This window comes from Tachypleus tridentatus, chromosome 2, assembly GCF_004210375.1.
Source record: "Tachypleus tridentatus isolate NWPU-2018 chromosome 2, ASM421037v1, whole genome shotgun sequence".
Classification (NCBI taxonomy): Eukaryota; Metazoa; Arthropoda; class Merostomata; order Xiphosura; family Limulidae; genus Tachypleus; species Tachypleus tridentatus.
The window spans coordinates 95142237-95164767 of NC_134826.1; the positions used below are offsets into that span (position 1 = coordinate 95142237).

General features: G+C 34.3%; 1 protein-coding gene across 6 annotated transcripts; it reads right to left on the reverse strand.

Moving 5' to 3' along the window:
* Nucleotides 1–3116: 3116 nt before the first annotated feature.
* On the reverse strand, nucleotides 3117–22250 carry LOC143244605 (cytochrome c oxidase assembly factor 6 homolog). Of its 6 annotated transcripts, none has more exons than XM_076489585.1 (3): nucleotides 21862–22250; nucleotides 11617–11768; nucleotides 3117–3929 (listed from the first exon to the last, which is right to left on the reverse strand). In XM_076489585.1, the coding sequence occupies exons 1-3, from the start codon at nucleotides 21878–21880 to the stop codon at nucleotides 3831–3833; spliced, it is 270 nt and encodes an 89-aa protein (XP_076345700.1). In that variant the 5' UTR covers nucleotides 21881–22250; the 3' UTR covers nucleotides 3117–3830. The 6 variants fall into 6 exon arrangements, with proteins under 6 accessions (XP_076345700.1, XP_076345701.1, XP_076345704.1 ...); XM_076489586.1 differs by having other exon boundaries at nucleotides 21721–21864; XM_076489589.1 differs by lacking the exon at nucleotides 21862–22250 and adding an exon at nucleotides 21810–21859.
* Nucleotides 22251–22531: the final 281 nt, after the last annotated feature.

Here is a 22531-nt window from a genome sequence, read left to right on the forward strand (position 1 = left end):
TTTTTTTCATTTCACACAAAGCTACTCGAGGGCTATCTGCGCTAGCTGTCCCTAATTTAACAGTGTAAGACTAGAGGGAAGGTAGCTAGTCATCACCACCGACTGCCAACTCTTACCAACGAATAGTGGTATTCACCGTAACATTATAACGCTCCCACGGCTGAAAGGGCGAGCATGTTTGGTGCGACGCAACCCTCAGATTACGAGTCGAACGCCTTAACTCACCTGGCCATGCCGAGCCAGCAATAAAGTGCAGAGCGCAATTTTGTGGATACGGGATACAGTCTGTAGACCTTGAGATTAATTAACGTTTCGGCCCAATGACAGTAAAGAATCAACTTTTTTTTTTTTAGAAAAATATTAATACAGAAGCTTCATCCGGTAAATGAGAGGTCTTATAACGCTAAAAATCGGACTTCGATACCTGTAGTGCATACACCACAGAAAGTCCACTGATTCTTTTTGTTAATAATTTTAAATATCATCCCATAAGTAATGTCCGAAAATTTAATACTGAAAGTGCATCGTCATTTCTGTCTTTGTAGAAGGCTTTAATGAATAAAATATATAGTAGGACGTGTATATAAATGTTCATACAAATAAAAGAAACTAACCCAACTCCACTTTCTCAGATCATTAATCAAATAAACCCTCATGAAGATGGATGTGTCATTAGGCATATGATGCTTTAAGAGTTTAAAAAAGGCAACAGTGCAGTGGAAACTACACGAAACATTCAAGGTGTTTAAGGTGTGGAGTCTTTCAATGAAAGATGTTTAAGGTGGTTCAGATGACTACAGCTCAAGTGACGTTCAGGTTCAGTTTAATGATGACTTGTTGCTGGCTGCACTTGATGTGGGGACAATTTTCATATACGTGAAGACAGTTATGATTACCATGAAGCCAATTGTTACTATGGGAAAATTATGATGTCTGAGGGGACAACTACCATCACTGTAAAAAATTGCTCTCATTTTTCACAAGTAAGAAGTCAACGTATAGAATGTTTGATTGTTTATGAATTTTGCGCAAAGCTACGCAAAGGCTATCTGCACTAGCCGTCCCTAATTTAGCAGCAGAAGTGTAGAGGGCAGGTAGCTAGTCATCACCACCCACTGCCAACTCTTGGGTTACTCTTTTACCAATGAATAGTGGGATTGACCATCACATTATAACACCCCTAGGGCTGAAAGGGTGAGCATGATTGGCATGACTTGGATTCGAACCCACAACCCTTGGATTACGAGTTGAGTGCCTTAACCACCTGCCCATGCTGAACCACATGTATGGAATAAAAAAGTACTTCAAGTATGATGCCCAAGTTTTTATGGTGTTTATAATTTTCTAGTAACATTTGCATTATTTCTAATTGTAACGTATCTTCTGTCAGATATACTAAGTTTAAATGATTGACTTAGTCAACTTAGATTTAAAACTATATCAAGTAATTTTTTAATGCACATAATGAACCACGTGCTGATAATCTACTGTATTACATACCACTAGATTTTGAACATAGAACTCCTTACTCTCGCTTACCCATGTAACAAATTTATTTTAGTACCTACATTTGTTTCATTTTAATATATATTTAGGAATGGATGTAACTTATACTGTCAAATGTGTATTGCACAAGTCTTGCCTGGTATCTAAAGATTGTTGAGTGTAAGAATCAACATTTTATAAAAGCATCAGTGAATCTTCGAATTGTTTGGTTGCTACAGTCGGTATACTATAAGCCTCAGAAAACTAGATATTTGGCCAGGAAGCTAGCCGTTAAACAAAGTGTAAAAATATCAACATAGAATTAATTTGTCATGAATGGTTGATAAAATATTCAGTTCCACACCAGATAGCAAACTCAGTATTTGTAAAACTCTTGTATATAAACATTATTTGTAATAACAATCATTATAAATTGTGTTGTGCTTTAAAATAAATGTGTGTTAAGAAAGAGAATTGTGTGTATCAATCTTGTTGGTAAATATCATAACTTTATTACATGTTGACTTTCATTTAACTTCTAAATTAAAATTAACATTTCCAGCTAGTTTGAAATCAAAGACTTGTCTCAGATATAATATGTAACAACTATATATCCCCTCTTTGATTCTAAAGCACTATTATTTAAGTGTGTGTGTGAAAAATATAATCAGTGACAATGCATATAACAAAATAATTTTGAGATTCTTATGTAAATCATATTCTGTTATTTCTGTAATATCAGCATCATAAACAGTATATGTTAAAATGTTTGACACATGTACAGCTATGGTCAAATGTATTGCATAACCCTAAAATTTCTTAATGTTGCTTTATACAGTTAAATAAAACCTGCTAATAATGTTATCTTTAAAAGCTGAATGGAGAATCTAAAGGACAACCCAACTCTTTACTGACTCACTGAGTTCATGTCTGAGAAGCCCAAGAAACTAAAATATATGAAAATTTTAAGTACTAACATACATTATGGTCTAGAGTAGATTTGATATTTTCAAGTTTTTTTTTGCTGAATGACATTATTTATATTCCTTATTTAATGTTACACAATTTTTTTATTGTTTCATATTTTTAAAATTCTAAGGTAATGCAAAACCTTTGGTTTTAGCTGTATTTATGTTTATTATGACAGTTAGTTTACTTGGTATAGTATAAGAAGTGAGGACTAGCTTAAATCTTGTAACCTGACTGCACTTGGTGATATAATCAGCTTATGGCAAAAAATACTGTTGAAAGAAAGGATAACAATTGTTATACTCATGAATTCTAATCATGATACGCTTTTTATTTCTGATGTTATACATATTCGTAGTTAGAAAAGTATATAAATTTAACTATGTTAATTACTAGATTAATTTTAATTCTGAACTTAAATAATTCACCTTGACCATAACCTATTGATATTTGTGAGTTTTTATATTACAGAAGAGAACAAGATTACCCATCAGGTAGTTATGAATTATGTATCAGTTTTACTTATCTTTTAACAATGCTTGCTTGCACTATATAATACCCAAAAAACTCTGCCCACAAAATGATCCAGACAGTGAAAGTAACAAGCATGTTGCTAATATATGACACTGTCTGTTCCACAATAAGGATGAAAGAACTATCAATTAAAATGTGCAAATAGATAAAATATTTTATTTCCAATAATACATTCCATGTGTTCATTCTGCACTTGAGGAATTTTAAAAGCTTGAACCTTTCACAGAACAACTCTGAAAATGTGTTATATAACAAATTTGTGTTCATTAATTCTTTTTTTTTTTCCAATTAAATGGTATTGTCCAAGTAACTTAATTTATCAGGCAGTTAGTAAGCAAAATTCTATACTAAGCTAGTCAGTTACATAAAAGTTAATTTGGCTTGCATGGACTATTTCCTATGGCCAAGGCTATAGATTAGCAAATCAATATTATAGAGAACAAAATGGAAGTAAAACATTTAAAGATAACTTGGATGCCTTTAAAAATCTAGAGAAAACTTATGGAAATCAATATACAAAATACATTTACTAAAGTGACTTTATCTCAGTCCTGGATTAAAGCACAGGTCAACTAGGCCCAAGTCATAAACCATCCAAGTAAAAAAAGTTGTGGTTATAGAACTAGCAGAACAAAGATAAGTTATTATCATTCTCAAATATTACCTGGGCCTCACTAAACTTTAATTCAATGCTGCATTACCTGCACATAGTCAATAAAATGACAAAGAATAAACATTATAATAAAAATTCTAATTCTTTTTACAAGGACAACTACCACATTTCTTAGCTCTCTAGCTATGAGGTGATTTTCAAATATTTCATATTACACTTCAAATTAATATCATGATTTCTTATTTTCTTCTTCAATAGGTTCATACCCTTCATTCTCTATCTTATCCTTGAATTGGAGATAAAGTCTCTTCCTATCAAAATGCTTGACCTGAAATGAGCACAAGCACATTTTATAACTTTTGCTGAAAACAACAGAGAGTGAAACCTTGTATTAAAAATGTAATTTTTTAAATAGTAATAGAAGTGTTGCTAAGTAGTAATAAGTTCCAATCAGAGTAAGCCATATATTTACAGTAAAACTATAAATTAACTTGGCCTTCAGTATAGATAATTAAAACCAGACACTACTTATTTTTCAGCTAATATTGTGAAAGTTTAATATTTGATGTTTTCTAGTTTAGAAATAACAATTTCCAAAGTATATTACCATGTTAAAAACTCCTTTCCAACACTTTAGGAAATTATTAATATCCCTAGTTAATAACTGAACATTAAAAAAAAATGACAATGCTCATGCCATTTCCCATTAAAGAATATTTTTATAAAATAAATGCATTTACATCAACTACTCTCTCTATCTCTCTTTAAATTTTTTTAACTGTCATAAATAAGGATGTAATATGTGGGGACTTGAAAGTCGTAAAATAAAATTGCTGGCTGGTTGATTTGGTGTTTTATGGCACAAAGCAGATAGGCTATCTGTGCCAAACATCCAGTAAAAAGTTAAAATTAAAGTAAAATTAGGAAATTTACAAAAGGAAATTAAGGTAAAAATAAAACAAAGTTAAAGAAAAACAGCATAAAATCTATGTTTACATCTAGTCTACAGCATTAAGAGAAAAAATACAGTAATACAAGTTGTAGAGGATTTGTTGTAGCATATCTGTAATTATAACTCGTCAGGAAGACAAACAGGTAAGTACAAAAACCACTGTCAGTTACCTGAAGTTGGCCGTTCCAGTTATGGTTTCGAGTTATTTGACTTTATGGCCATTTTCTAATTTCACATTGAACTAGATGAACTGTGATTTTTAAAAGGGAGCCACATTAAAAAGGTGTAAAGTATAAATTAAAAAACTTAAATGGCATTAAAAAGATTAATGGCCTTTAAAAACTAAAAGATGGACAGTGTCACCATCACCAATAACACTGTCTAACTTGGACAAACCTTGGGACAGAACATGCTTAAAATGGTGCTGTCGTTGTGAATCATAATGATGACAAGAAAGGAAAATGTGGCTTATTGTGATCCAAATGTTACACAAACTACACACCTGTGGATCAGTTCCAGATAAAAGAAAACGATAAGTTAAAAAAGTGTGATCAATGCGTTGCCTAGTTAGAACAACTTCCTCTTTCCAATCCTTACAGTAACAAGACGGCCAAAGTTTAATATAGGGTTTTATTTGAAAAAGCTTATTTTCATATTGCTCACTCCAAGTCGACTGCCAGCTGGCATGGAGCCGAGTCTTGATTACAGGACCATAGTTCATGTATGGGACAAGCACAGCAGTGATTATGCCAAAGCAGATAGACTTATCTGCAGTGTCTGCGAGCTCGTTCCCATGAATACCAATGTGTCCTGATATCCAGAAAAACTGGAGAGAAGTATGTGTTAAAGAGAAATGGGCCAGTCGGTTTTGAATATCAGCGAGAACAGGATGTGAACCAACATGAAGCGATTCCAGGGCCAGTAGAGAACTAAGCGAGTCAGTATAAATCATACTGAAAGTAAAGCAATCGTCCATCACACAGCCTGTCATTTCTGTATAAAGAAAACTGCCAAAAGGCAACTGTGTAAGCAGGTTTCAGAAATGTTTCCTGTAAGGAAAGACAAACAGGATGGTACAAAGCAATCACTGTTTTGATGTCATCTAGATTAGAATGTAAACCTTGACAGTTCCATTGTATCAGGGTGGCCATTTTTATTTACGTGTAGGTGAATTGGGTAGAGAACCCTTCTGTTTATGCCCACGTCTTATTCATTTACTTTCCTTATTCGAGGGAGGTCTATCGACCTTCATGAATCCTGCCCTGGGTCTGTCGGGCAGGTCTTTGCTGTTGGAAGGGGATTCCAGAGACTGAGGACGTGAATGAATGATTATTTTGCATCTTGGGGTGAGAGAGGAAGATGGATCTGAGGAAATGCCTGTACCTGGAGCCAAAGGATGTGGATCTTGGGGTTTGGTGGAATGTATATAAAGTACAGTGTTGAAGTTGATTCATCAACTTTCATAACCATGGAGGTCAAAAGACTTTTCATTTGTTTGGAGAACGATCTTTAGGAGGCACAGAGAGATCTGCCTGCACTCCCACAGTAGCAATGGAATGAAGTGGACCAGCATACGTCCAAGATGGACAGCAATTTTCGAGCCTCAGGGTAGGTAACGTTATGAATCGTATCCAAATGCTGCACCTTTTTTTCAGAATGAAAAAACGAAAGTCGAAAACTTTGAGAGAGCCATTGCAATTGATGAAATGAGGGTCTGTTTCACACTCATAAGCATCATGGTCCTTGTCACTGCAATGAGCACTCGTCAAGGAATCGTGACATGATGTCTTTGAGTGACCGAACTGTTGACACTGGAAACATCAGAGTGGGTTTGGATTGTATGACCATACTCAATTAAGATAACCTGCCTTAATGGTGGCAGGCAGATGTGGTGACGTAAATGTCAGAATAAGGACATTAGTTGGCACCATATTTCCATCTTTGTGAGTGGAGATACACCTCACTGCAGAAACTCCTTGGGTGGAGAAACCAGCGAGAATCTCTGACTCTGGGATGTTCTTCAAATCCCTCTCAACAATAACTCTTCATGATGAATTCAAAGTAACATGAGGTGTAACCTCAATAGGTATATCCCCAATTGCCTTTGAATGCAACAGGAGTTCACTGTGTTGAGATCGAAGCTTCTTTATTGACTTTGGAGAGCCAGCAAGTCCCTCTAGTCCCTTCTGAATGAAAAAGGGAGATATTTGGTCTAAAGGTTTGTCTTAAAGAAAATATAGTATAAGAAAATGAGGTACAACAGGTGTTGCAAATGATGAAGATTGCTGCTCAGAATATTTAAGACGTGGTCATTTACTTATAGACTGTTTTTTTTTCACCATTTTATTAAGATTTTTAATTGGAGTATTCATAATAAAGAAAGGGAAATTGCGGTGCTCACTGACCCCACCCACCATGGAGCCCTATGAGGGGACGCACTACAATGTCAAACAAAGACACTACAGCAACGCCAGGGTTTTCGTGAGCACTATATCTAAACACCTGCATCAGATATAATGTCCACAACACCTGTTGAGAACATCCAACACTGGTACTTTGTTGACCCTAGCCTAAGTGGACCAGCCGAATGGCCCAAGTAGGCCATCCCAAGGCTGGAATTCAAGGCCAAAGTGGTGTGTTATTGTTGGACCCCTCAAACAGCAGTATCCTCTCCTCCCCTTCATGGGTTGCCATGCACAGCAAACACATGGGTGGATGTTTAGATTCCAGAGGAGATAAACTGAAAGAACAGAACCTTCTCTGAAAGGTATCCACACTGAGGGGAATAAAATTGCTGAATCTGAATAACGTATGAAAAGGAAGAATAATTCTTTTAAAATGACAGGTAGCCTGCCAAGGTTATACATGTTTTGTCAAAATAAAGAGAACTTGCAGCAATTAACCTTTTTGTGACAGGTCACAGGTCAAAGGCCATGTCACAGTGTTTGTTGACTTGCATTCAAAATTTTCCTGAACTACTGTTTAATGAATTTATATCAGTAAGTTTGGAATCAAATTGTAGTAGATTATAATTCAAACTTTAATTTATGTATGTTAATTTTTAACAGTAAAGAAAATAAAAAGAACATTTAAATATAGATTTTAGTGAGTCAGGTGGTATGTTGAATACAGCACTGTTTAAAATTAAGATGTCTCAAACTACTAATTCTGTAGTTTCTTATAAATTAGGAACTCATATTACTAATGTTAGCAAGCAAGAATATAAAATAAGAACCTCTTTATCTTTTTATTTTGCTAAGATATGACTTATCTACTGAATCAAACACGGTTGCCCTGTTCATCTCTTTCCATTTTTGAAAACAACCTCTTATGTACACTTACTTCAAGATATACATGAATAACAAATCTACAGTTTAGAATGTCCCTAGAGTGCTCTTCTCAGCCATTTTAATCTGTCAAAAAGGCAACCACATACTTCCAATCCAGGATTTCAAGAAGGTAGGTTTGTCTTTAGTCTTTAAATTTAAATACACCATAGTTACAGAGCTTAATAAATCATAGTGGAATTCTATGGTATCAGCATAGTTCTGAGTTTTTGGTTATTCACCTGCATATATAAAACCTAAAAAAAAAAAAAATTCTGTTTGATTTCCTCCATGTATGAAATTTTAAAAGGCTTAGCAACCTATGTCCAGCAGCAACCGGGTACAAAGGTCATAGTGAGAAGAGATAATTATTTGCTTTACATCTTGATTTATTGTTGTATATTTTACCTATATTTTAAGGTAAATAAGTTTAATAATTTATTTTTAAATAGTAATAGTCTATTTACATATGTGTGTGTGTGTATATATATATATAGATATATATGTATAACAACTGAAATGTGACAGTATATTACAAAATGCTAGTCTGCTGAAACACAGCTAAGACAGGGAAAACTAAAGGTCAGTTTTATATTACTGGATATGTAATGCGGGTGCATGTGCACCACATAAATGCAAGTTATGTATTGCTAGACAGGCATGACTAGAAAGTCTATATATTAAATAATAAATATATAGTATTATGAGACTTAAACTACTTAGACTTAACATTTATATTTTTGCATTATACTATGTAGTCATTCTAGAATGAAAAAGTGCATAATTTATATTTATTTCCTAATGTTTTTATGATAGTTGTGAGGTTGGTCAAGTGACAGACCCAACAAAGTTTGTATATAGAAAATAACATAAAATACAAAGTCTTACTGAAAACAAACATTTGAAATGTATTTAGGAGGTTCCAGAGATTATGCAAATAATATATGAGATTGTGAGGATGAAGAATAGCTTTTCATTATTATATTACATCAATTTGCACTCAGGCTTGTAATGAAACAGACTCAATATTTTCATAAATAAATCTTTAATAAAAATATTTTATTAAAAAAATTGAATTTTTGTATACAAAATACTTGTAATCTTTACTAAAAGTCTACCAGATTTTGTGAAAATACATGTGCTGTATCGAAAGGAGATAAGGGATGATGTTTTGGTTACAAATTTTGAAGGGATGCAAAAGAATTATCTGTTGTGAATTGGGCAGCTGATTTATTTGGATACATTGATCAGATATTGAAAACTTCAAAGATAAATGTTTAAATATTCAAGATAAACATATTCCTTATAGAAAGAAAAGGTTAGCTACAAGTAAAATACCAGGCTTGACTCAGAAAGAATATAAGAGATAAAAATTAAATAAAAGCATCATAGATTTAAATTGATTGATACGAGGGGAGATTTAGAAGATTACAGAAGATCAAGAAAGTTGGTGAAACAGAGAATTAGGACATCAAAAAGGATGTATAAGAAAAGGGATTAAAATGTAAAAATTAACAGTAAGTATATTTACAAATACATTAAGGGGAAGCAAAATATCAGAATAGAGTCAGGCCCTTGAGGAATGATAAAGGAAGACAAGTATTTGATATTATGATATGAATGTGTTATCAGATGTTGTCTTACTCTGGTTTTTACTAATAAAGATTTAAGCAGTATTTTACAACTTAAAACAGTCAATAAATGGAATGAGATGAAACAAGATGACTGCATTAATTTTGAGCTGGTTAAGAAAAAATTAGAAATTTTAAAAAATGATAAGACTCCAAGACCTGATAATATTTTTCCCAAGTGTTTTGAAAGAGGTTAAAGATTGGATATATGAGTCACGTACTACTATTGTTTTTGTTAGTCCTTGAATAGTGGGAAGCTACCAGAAGTGTGGATGTCAGCTAATGTAAAATGTTTTTTCAAGAAAGTGACAAAAATTGATCTCCATAATTATAGACCCATAAACCTTGGAACAGTTATGGAAAAAAGTAAGTTAAAAGATACTTTGTAAGGTCAGCTCACAAAGTTTAGAATATTATTTGATAGTCAACATGGTTTCTACTAAAGGAAGATTTTGCCTTATAAATATTTTGACATTCTTTGAAAAGGTTACTGCTTATACAGATGAGGGTAAGGGTGTAAGATTTGTTGTATCTGAATTTTCAGAAAACATTTGACACAGTGCCACAAACAGCTTGTAAAAACAACTATATCTATAGGTATGGGGGATAAGTTAGTTAATTGAATAGAAGAGTGGCTTGATGTAGGGAAGCAGAGAGTTGTTACAAATTGAGTTCAGTCAAACTGGATTAATGTCACAAATGTGGTATTTGAGGGCTCAGTCTCAAGGCTTTTGCTTTTTTTGATTTACGTCAGTGACACAGATGAAGAAATAGTCAATAAATTACTTAAATTTGCAGATGGTATTAAGATGTATTCTAAAGATGGCTTGTATTAAAAACTTTAAAATAAAGTAAGGTCAAAATGTTGTTCTGTACTTTAATTAGAGTTTTTAATACCCATTCCAGCAATTATTAGAACACATTTTTATTTCAAGTGGGTATCTTGTCATCATGATAATATTAAGATCTTGGGTATTGCTATCTATGAAGAGGATGCTGCTGATTTACAAAAGGATTTAGATCATTTAGTGAGTTGAGCAAATAAATGGCAGATTGGTTTTAATTATGATAAATGGAAGAAAAGGAATTTGGTGTAATGGTTGACCAGTACCAAAAGCAATCTAAGCAGTGTACTCTTGCTAGTGGTACAGCAAATAGGATTTTAGGTTGTATTTACCAAAATATTGAATAAAAGTCTAAAGAAGTTATAATTTCACTGTATGTGTCACTGGTTAGGCCACATTTGGAATAGTGTGTTCAGTCTTGGGCTCCTCTTACCTTAGAAAAAGATATTTAATTGTTGGAAAGGGTTCAGAAAAATGTTTCTAGAATGACAGAGGAGGATACAACTTCAACTAAGACAGTTTCATTTTTCTAACAGGATGGTTGGCCTTCAGATGTTATAAAGGCAGTAAATTTAAGTGATTTTAAGAAAAAGCTTGATTAGTATATGAATGATAAGAACTGACTTTAAGAATATTTTTTTCAAGATAAGTTTAGAGGATTGAACAGCTGATATGAACTAGTAAGTCCCATGTTGTCCCAGAATGTTATGTTACTCCTAAGAAAACAAGTTGTTTAATTGGAGAAATATTTGTTGTAATGCCAATAATTGTGTTTTTACATAAACTTCTTAACACAAGCTTTTTAAATTATTTTCTGTCTCTGAACAATCTAACTACTGTCTTCTTATGACAAAAATATTTCAAACATGCACTTGTTTTATGTTGGTGTTTTTGTGATACATGAAAATGTTTTAAAGGTATCTCTGGATATTGGAGTCACTATCATATTACTACATAGTGTAATCATAATATCAAAATAAGTGTGTCTTAAGACTAGGGTTTCCTATCTTCTTATAAAAGTGGTCGGGGGAGTGCACTTAAATTTTTTTGTGATACTACTGTATCATCAGTTTCCTTCCATGAGCTAAAAAATGCTTTTCCTCTAGCAAACGGCTTCTGAAAATCTTTCAAGTCTGGAAACCCATTTTGCGAAGACAAACATTTAAGACCCTCCCTACTCATTTGTCAATAAACTGAAAGTGAAAAGGAAGTAACTATCATCATAAAATATGTTACTTAGCTAGAAGTACATTTAACTCACCCATTGGCTTGGACATTCTGTTTCATACATATTTCTATAATCTCTACATTTAGTTGCATCATCATTATTCTTATCCAAACATCCCCAGTACTTATCCCTCAAGTCCCAACATCGCTGACGTTGCTCTTTGTTTGGGAATGACATTTTTGAGACTGGAAAAAATCCAAAAATAATGAAATAATTTTCTTCATGTATGCATGCACAAAAATTTATATTTACTAAATACTACTTATATCTCCATGGAGACACATACTATTTCTTTATCTTCCAAATACTTTCCAACTAACTACCATTCCTCCATTTCTTGGTGGATTGACTTGAAACTTGGTAAGGTTATAGCTGGGTTTAATACAACTAGATAACTTTATATGTTTTTAATTAGATTTATGGATTTTTAAAGAGTCAAAGATCAAATTAACAACTACCAAAGTGAAAATTGGCATGAATATAAATTTTCTCATGCCTAACATGATGACATAACAAAAGGTTAGTCTTTTTAGGGGGGTTAAAACTCAGAAAAAACAACATATTTTGTGGGGTTTTGGTAATTACTTGGACATATTCTAACCAGTTTATATGGAATTTGGTACTAAAAACACTTTCTACAAGTCCCACACATGAACAAACAAAAATGGTAGACTTGCCCATTTTTAGTAGTTATATAGGAGTCAAGATGTTACAAAAAAGCATAATTTTAGGGTTTTTTTTTTACAATTACATTAGTGTATTTCAACCAATTTCCATTGAATTTGGCACAAAGATACTTTTAGCAGTTCCAAATAGGTCCAATACATATAATAACAAAAATGTGTGATAGGTCCAATTTTGACTCTTTACTTAGTATTGTATTTTTTTTTAATACTGATTAATTGTACCTCTATCTTAATTACTAAGAATATAATGTATACAGAAGTTTTAAAACTACGTTCCATACATAAAAGGAATTACTTTTTATTCTGATTAGTAAAAAATATATATATAAATAATGCTCACAACAAAATCTTTTTTCCAAAAATGCAACTTTCACAATAACTTTTATATTTCAGTTCTAAAAGGATAGGCAGAAAAAAAATGGAACAGGATAGTGTGAGGAATGACAAAATTTTACATGTTCTCACTCTGTGTCAGTCAAAAGTGCTCTACATTTACTGCATAATTACAGACACTACATATTTCATAAGATGCACTACATGGAAGTATAAAACACTACCTTTCCCACATCATACTAAACACTACATATTAAAGAAGATATACTCCAAACTAATACAAAGTACTTTACATTTGATACATATGATCAACACTACAGACTATAAAAGATGAAATACACTGCAATATAGAACACACTACATCTATTATATAAAGACAGACTGCACATATTCCATAAACAGCATATCATGTTAATATAAAGTATACTACATTTATACAAGATAATGCTAGAAATTTCATATTCCATAAGAATAACAGCATACTAATACAAAGTACACTTCATTTACCATACTAGACACTGTATATTCTAAAAGATTAACTCAAAACTAATACAAAACATATTACATTTACAACATAATACTAGACACTGCATATTCCAAAAGATTCACTCAATGATAATACAAAGCACTAGATTTACAAGATAATGCTAGACACTACATATTCCAAAAAATGCATTTTGTATAGGTTTCAATGCATATTTATTTATAGGACTTACGTAATTCCTAGGTATTAATAATGATTATGAAAACTGTTTTTTTCCTCTTTACTAAGTTACATGCTTCAACTAGAACAAGCTATAGAATTTCATCTTAAATATACCATACAAATACTTTGACTTCTTAATAACATGTTATTTCTTAAAGTATATTTGCAAAACAAAACACAAGAAAGCAATAATATGGTCCTTTAACATTTTTAAAATAATGTATTATTTCTTGCCCGTTATATCCGAATACATAAAATTAGTTTTTGCTCAAGAGTCATCTACTTAGAACAATACATCTTATAACTCCGAGCTAAATGATAAACCTATAATAATTAGTCTTATGAAATGGTTTCAAACATTTAAGGCATACAGGAAAAGTTAACAAAATAATTGAAATTAATTATGCTTACAACAACTAAAACAGATTCAATACACTTCAAGATACATTATCTGTAATTTCTAAAAGACAATTATCAAAGCTAATATAAATTACTCAGAGCCATTTCCAGTACTTACAAGGTTAATAATACTTCCTAGGCTATGAATTCTTCAAGTTTTAATATGCTTCCTATGATTCTCAACTAAAAGTACAATTAGTAATCAAGTAAGCATTAACTTTATAGCACTGAATACACAAGCACATATGAAGTTAGAGTACTTCAGACAACTAACTTGTTTTCTGAGCCCTATATCAGTATGCTATACATACAGAGATGACTAGATATAACCAAGGTTTCTACTTATGAATGTTTATCACATCTCTCACTCTCAAACACCATCTGATAAAAAGGGGCACTTTACACTTCTTTTACCATGGTTACCATGAGTGGTTTATTTTTGGTTTCAAGTGAATGACATTCCCTTTTTCTAAGCTGGTCTGATGCCAGCAATTCCATTCTGAAATTAACTGAATACTAGCCACATTATAGATCAGTAACTTCCATTTGGTACTATTGGAATTAGTCAACTTTTTCTTTTTTAATGGAAAGAGCAAGTAGAAGTAAATTTGGGGTCAAGGTCATTATAAAGTTCAACTAGAAATTAAGTATTGTCCTGAATGTTTCACATATATATATAAAGAAACATAACATGTTCATTTCTTAAAATTAAACTATTCTAAGCATGCTGGTGTTTGGCAGGTCCAATTCAATTGTAAAAAAGTGGGAAGTTTGTAAAAGTGATAAGCCCATACTTGCCTTTATTTTCTACAAAGCAGTGCAAATGATAACATGTTTTGTTTATTTTCTACAAAGCGGTGTAAGTGGAAAAGCCCATATATGTCACTATATGTAATGCTCTGTTGCTAACAGTTGAACAGGTTGACTGTTTAATCCATGTAATGAATTACCTATGAATAATGACTGCACTGATTATTGTCATAGAAATGAAAATCAGTTAATCACAATTGCAAATTCACTGTCATAAAAAAATAATCACTTGATAAAATTATAATTAAACTGATTGCCACAAAAATATTCACCTAATCAAAAATAAGTAATTAATATACTGTCATTGTCTGTTTGTTGTTAAGTGCAAAATTATACAATGGGCTAATTGTTATCTGCCTATTGTAGATATCAGATCTAGTTTTTACATAATAAGCCATTTTTATTTTTAATTACAAGTTTATTTAGCTTTAGGTCAACAATGATTTGGGAAGGGGAGGGGGTCTTTATCTTAAGTTGAGTGTAGAAATAAAAAAAAACAAACTTACATAGCATAAAAAAATTAATGGCTTTTAAAAACTAAAAACATTTCTCAGGTGGACAGTGTCACCATCACCAATAACACTGTCTAATGTTTCAGATAAACTTCAGGACAGAATGGCAAAACAGTAAAATGTGCCTTATTGTGACCTGTGTGGTACACAGACAACACATTGGTGCATCAGTCCCAGATAAAAGAAAATAATGAGTTAAAAACTATGACCAATGTGTAATTTAATTAGAACAACGTCCTCTTTCCAATCCTTACAGTAGCAAGACAGCCAAAGTCTAATAGAGGGTTTAATTTGGAAAAGCCTGTTTTCACGTTGCTCACTCCAAGTTCACTGCCAACTGGCATGGAGCCAAGCCTTAAATACAGGACCATAATCCATGTATGGAACAGGCGCAGCAATAAAAGTGCCAGAGCAAATAGATTTAGCTGCACTGTTGGTGAGCTCATTCCTGTGAATACCAATGTGGCCTGGTATCCAGAAAAACTTGATAGAAGTAGATGTTAAAGAGAAATGGGCCAGTCAGTTTTGGGTATTGGCAAAAACAGGGTGTGAACTAACATGAAGCAATTCCAGGGCCAGTAGAAAACTAAGCGAGTCAGTATAAATCATACAGTTTGAATACTGCTTAGCTTCTATGTTATCCAGGGCAAGGGAAATGGTCTACAGTTCAGCAGTGAACACAGAAGCTGTAGAGGGGATTCTGCACACAACCACAAACCACAACAAACTATGGCAGAGCCCATACTGTTACCTGATTTAAAACCATCTGTATTTCCAATAAGAGAGTGTCTACTTTTCTCACATGAGTTAAAGATAGGACATAATTGGGGACTGTAAGAAGCCATGGTGGGATGGGCTGACCAGTGGATACAGCAATGTTATCCAAGGACAGACATGATTTATCCAACTGCACCTGGATATGAAGGCCAAATGGAGCAGTGGTAGATCATCCACTCTGAAAATGTATGCCCCACCGAAGAAAGAAAACACAATCCCAGGTGGAATGAAGTTTCAAAGCACACAGTAAAAACAGTTGCAAATGGCAGAGGTGCAAAGAAGGTTCATGAGACTGTGTATAACCCCTGAACTGGGAAAGTGTGGAAAACCCCAGTGCAGAGCTGAAGTCCTTGATGATGAATAGGGTCTAGCATCTATAACACTGATGGTCTGGCAGAGCCATAGAGCAGTGCTCCATAATTGAGTTTCAATCAAATAAGAGCACGATATATCTTTAGCATAGAACACTGATCTGCTCCCCAAGTGGTGGAAGAGAGGACAAAGGATGTTCAGTGCTCTTGTACATTTGACCCGTAGCTGCTTGATGTGTGTTGTAAAGGTTAGCTTACTGTCAAAGATAAGCCTCGAGAACTTTGTCTCAGGGACCACAGGCAGCACAACTTCACTGGTGGCAAAAGTGCATGCAAATGGTTTTAGAGAGAAAGAAGGTAAAGCCAATTGCTGTGGTCCACTTCAGTAAACAATTGAAGGCATTCTGCAGCTGCCGCTCAATATACCTCATGTTCAATGACTGACATAAGGTGCAAAAGTGATCAACATAGAGCCCGCTTGCAACAGTGAGAGGGAGTTGTTCAGTGATGGCATTAATTTTTATACTGAAAAGTATGACACTCAAAACATGGCCCTGAGGGACTCCAAGTTCCTGAAGAAAAGAACGGGAAAATGTCGAACCAACGCGAAATTGGAATCTCCTGTCCATGAAAATTTTTTTTTAAAAAATGGGCAAATGTCCACGTAACCCATATATACCTTAAGTCCATGTTGTATCATAAGCCTTCTCAATGTCAAAGAATATTGAAACAAGATGTTGTCATTTGAGAAAGGCTTCTCTGATTGACATTTCAAGTTGAATCAGGTGGTCCATGGTGGAGTGCTGCTGCCAGAACCAACACTGGGTGGGCGAGAGGAGGTTGTTTCATTTGAGGAACCAAACAAGACAAGCATAAATCATCCTCCCTAAGATCTTACAGAGACAGCTCGTCAAAGCTACTGGACGATAGTTTGAAGGAATCTTGGGATCCTTCCCAGGCTTAAAGAAAGGAAGGGCAATAGCCTGGCACCAGGCATCAGGAAAAACATTCTCCTGCCAAATCCAGTTAAACACAATCAGAAGAATAGCAAGTGAAGCAGGAGATAGGTGGCACAATATGTCATAGTGTACATCATCAGGTCCAACTGATGTACTGCCAGACCGATAAAAGGCCAGTTTGAATTCCACCAGCATAAAGGGATGATTATAGTCAGAGATCAATCAGCTGCTTGTATAATACAGTCAGTTACTGCTACAACACAGTCATCTATTGATGGTTTATAGACAATGGCAGGATCAAGTTCTGTGAGAGCAGTGAAAGAGGGCCAGTTTGCCTGATCCAGCTTCCATTGGGGCACGCAGGTCAGGTGACACTGACCACAACCAGTCTCTTTTAAAATTATAGAAGAATGATTGCTGCCTCATGGATTATTGTCAATTCTCCATGAAAAATGGGAGAATAATGAAGGGGAGCAAACTGAGAGATCAATAGCGGTAAAGGACTGACAAGGTGCATAGAAATTAGTTGAAGAACCAGTATTGAAAAGAGAAAGGTTGTGATCAGACAGCATACGCTCTACAAAGCAACCCCTCCTATCAATATCAGTACTTCCCCAGAGGTGATGATGTCCATTAAAGTCCCCCAGGATGAAAAAGGAAGATGGAAACTGTTCAATGAGAGCATCAACGTCTGATTGATCGTATGTCTCTCCAGGTGACAGGTAGAGAGAACAAACAGTGATGGTATGACCCAAGGAAACACAGATGGCTACAGCCTCCAGTGGTGTGTGAGTGGCAAAGATAGAATCGGCACATGCTGATCAACCAACAGTGTCACCCCTCAATGCACTCGTCCATCACACAGCCTGTCATTTCTGTATAAAGAAAATTGTTGAAAGGTGACTGTATCAGCAGGTTTCAGAAATGTTTCCTGTAAGGAAGGACATACAGGATGATTGGAAGCAATCAGTGTTTTGATGTCATCCAGATTAAAATGTAAACCTAGATAGTTCCATTGTATCAAGGTGGCCCTTTTTAATTACATGTAGGTGAATTGGGTGGAGAACTATTATGTTTATGACCACGTCTTTCTTCCTCACTGTCGTTATTCAAGGGAGGTCAGTGGACCTCCGTTGATCCTGCCCTGGGTCAATTGGGCAGGTCTTTGCTGTGGGAAGGGGATTCCAGTGACTGAGGACACGAACGAATGATTGTTTTGCATCTTGGGGTGGGAGAAGAAGATGGATTCGAGGAAATGCCTGTACCCGGAACCAAAGGATGTGGATCTTGAGGTTAGTTGGAATGTATGTAAGGGACAGAGATGGGTGTTAAAGTTGATTCATCAACTTTCTTAACCATGATGGTTAAAAGGATTTTCATTTGTTTTCAGAATGATTCTCATGCAGGCACAGAGATATCTGTCTGCACTTCCGCAGTAGTTGTGGAACAAAGTGCGGCAGCATATGTCTGAGATGAAGAGGTGGACAGCAATTTTCGAGCCTCAGGATAAGTAATGTTATGAATCGTTTTCAAATGCTGTACCTCTTTTTCTTCCAACCATTTAGGGCAAAAACATAAGTAGGATGGGTGAGAGCCATTGCACTTGATACAATGATGGTCTCTTTCATACTCATAGGCATCATGGTCCGTGCCGCCACAACAAGCACACATCAGGAAACCACAACATGACATCTTTGGGTGACCGAACCTCTGACACTGGATACATCGGAGAGGGTTTGAAATGATACGGCCATACCCTACAATTAAGATAACCTGCCTTGATGGTGGCAGGCAGACGTGGTGACGTAAATGTCAGAATAAGGACATTGGTTGGCATCATACTTCCATATTTGCAAATGGAGATTCGCCTCACTGCAGAAACTCCTTGAGTGGAGAAACCAGCAAGAATCTCCGACTTGGGGATGTTTTTCAAATCCCTTTCAACAATAACTCCTCATGATGAATTCAAAGTAGCATGAGGTGTAACCTCAATAAGTATGTCCCCAATTGCCTTTGAACTCAAGAGAAGTTCAATGTGTTGAGATGTAGATGTTTCCACCAATATGTCACCACATCGAAGCTTCTTTATTGACTTTGGAGAGCCAGCAAGTCCCTCTAGTCTCTTCTGAATGAAAAAGGGAGATATTTGGTCTAAAGGTTTGTCTGAAAGAGAATGTAGGATAAGAAAATGAGGTACAACAGGTGGTACAGATGTTGAACATTGCTGCTCAGAATCTTCAAAATGTGGTCTTATACCTATGGACTGTTTTTTTACTATTTTATTAAGATTTTTATTAGGACGATCCATAGGAGAAAAAGAAAATTTAGGTGCCCACTGACCCCACCCACCATGGAACCCTCGAGGGGATGCACTACAATGTCAAGCAAGGACACTGCAGCAATGCCAGGGTTTCATGAGCACTATACCCAAACACCAGCATCAGATACAATGTCCACAACACCTGTTGAGAACTTCCAACACTGGTATTTTGTTGACCCTAGCCCAAGTGGACCAGCCAATTGACCCAAGGGGGGCCACCCCAAGGCTGCCCATCTACAGGAATTTAAGGCCAAAGTGGTGTGTTAGGATTGGACCCCTCAACCACCAGAATCCTCTCCTCCCATTCACAGGTCGCCATGCACAGCAAACATGTGGGTGGATGTTTAGATCCCAGAGGAAGTAAACTGAAAGAACAGAATCTTCCCTGGGAGGTCCCCTCACCACGTACAGGAATCCACACTGAGGGGTACTAGTGAAGTACCAGAGGAGTCAGTGCTTGGGCCTTTTCTTTCTATTTACATTACTACTGATATTTGATTAGTAAAATTTGCTTATGATATCATATTCTTGGGTAATTCTAGCAGTGCTGAGAATGTTGAATATTAAACAATTTGGATCAATTGGTCAATTTAATAAATGTTTTGTAAGTGGAATTTAACATTATTTAGTTTTCATAACTTGGGCTGCAAATTTTATACATAGAGAAAACTATTCAATAGCATGACAAAAGAAAATATATTTATAGGCAAGGCAGTGGATAACAACATGTAGGAGAGAACAAGGAACTTGTTGGTATATCAAGACTGTCCCATCTACTTGAGTAACCACAACAGGTAAATTGTGTATTTAACATTGTCATCATTTCAGTACCTTGTATTTTCCTTATTGTCATTGGATAAGTTTAATAACCATGAACATGCATATGTACTTGTAAATGATACTGTAGCAACCATTTTATTATACTTACAAAAGAATATAAAATATTTATATTACTGTAACAAATATCCCTCATTTAGTTATTTAGTTGATCAAATTGCACACACATGCAATGTTCTAATTTCATATCGGTAAAATTTTGTAGTGACTTTGTTAAATTCCACATTTAACTTTATACAGAAAATAATTATAATCTGTTCCTAAATTATCCTCACAGGCTTTACTCTATGTTGGAGGTTTGAACTCTTTCCTGAAGATAGTCAATATACAGGCCTTACTTGTGTGTCAACGAAGATCCGTAGTTTTCCTTCATGTAACCTAACAGTAACAATTGAAATTCCATAAAAGCCTTACATTAAAATATCACTTGATCCTTTATGATAACCATAAACTATACAAATATAAACATTTTTTTTTAAATATAAGGTGACCATTTTGATATCAATGAATACTTATCATATATTTTACCTATAAAACACTAGAATATTAAATTACAACCATGACTTCTTGTATGATCTGTGAGAAGGAGAATGAGCACAAAGGTATGTTTTTAACAACAAGTGAAAAACTATATAACTGCCCTTCAACTGACAATAACACACTACTTTAACTGCTTATCAGTTGGAAAAAAATTCCAACAAAAAACAAGATCATTTTCTTCCTTAACACTGTTAAGACCATTTACAAAAGTTATGTGCATAATTTAGATTACATTATCTCTCATGCATTATGCCACAGAAATTTTAGTCTATTAAATTCCTGAATAATAATGGTTGAGTTTAAAACTTTTGCTTTTACTTTTTCCCCTCAGGCCAGGAATGAGTGTGCAATTTGCAAGGGCAGCCTTAAATTTCAGCTTTAAGTTCAAGTTAAACTTAAAGAGTCGAACGTCCCCTTGTTGTCTGTATATTACTAATATTAGTAACACTAATGGTATTAAGCTATTTTTGTATTTAGCTTACTCACAAACAATAATAAATCTGATAATGGTAATAGTAATATAACCAACTATATATATATTCTACTTACAGTAGAATTCGTAGTTCTGATAATGACGACATTGTAAGATTACAAATTCTATTGCACACTATACTTTAACCAATTCGGATTATGCAGTATTAACGTTATTCTGCACGTCACACGGTAATTATACTGTAATATTATGAATAATTTCAGTATCAGACTAATAATGTTTTCACCCGATTTCAGACCATATTCAACATGAATTTCAGTCAGACTTAAGTTATTAATATTAAACGATATAAATTATACGTTAAGATGAGGCATTAAAGGTATATGCTATAATGTTTAATTCGTTACTTCATACAGAAATCGTTTATCAGCACATGAACTTTTCTTACCTGCCCTATAAATAAAAGCTAAGCTTTAAATTAAACAAGTCAAAATAGCATAAATATATGTATTACCTACGTATTAAGAGTACCTATTGTATCAGATGACTTATCTACGAATTATATCAAAAATAGACTTCTACCAAGCTAATTCTAACTTTTACCAGTTTTTCTGCTATAACTTGAAATATTAACATAGTACACGAATCTACCCACCTAGAGCTAGTGGCGTCATCTGTTCATTTTCATCCTTTTAATTAGCTTCTGAAACAGTTTGTTTTTTGAATTTCGCACAAAACTACTCGAGGGCTATCTGTGCTAGCCGTCCCTAATTTAGCAGTATAAGACTAAAGGGAAGGCAGCTAGTCATCACCACGTACCGCCAACTCTTGAGCTACTCTTTTACCAACGAATAATGGGATTGACCGTAATATTTTAACGTCCCCACGGCTGAAAGGGCGAGCATGTTTGGTGCGACTGGGATTCGAACCCGCGACCCACAGATTACAAGTCGAACGCCTTAACTCGCCTGGCCATGCCAGGCCTAGTTTGTTTGTAATTAAGCACAAAGCTACATAATAGCTTATCTGTGCTCTGCCCACCACAGGTATCGAAACTCGCAAATCTCTAAGAAAACATTTCATAATTTTTATCTTAAGTGTGCTTTATAGTTGTGATAACTAAAATAGTCACGAAATTCAAATATAATCAAGTAACTTGTAACCCTTTTAATTAAAAATTTATTCGATATTTTTGTGTTGAAACAAAAAGATTATGTATATATATATGAAAATATGTTTTCTAAAATAGGATGTTTAATTCTTATAAATTTAATTTTACAAAATATATTAAATTCTATCAATAATGTTTTTATAAATATCTTCAT

Coding starts and splice junctions, on each gene's coding strand:
- LOC143244605 (XM_076489585.1), bottom strand. Junction 3,930..11,616: donor CAGAATGTCCAAGCCAATGG/GTGAGTTAAATG, acceptor TGCTCATTTCAG/GTCAAGCATTTTGATAGGAA.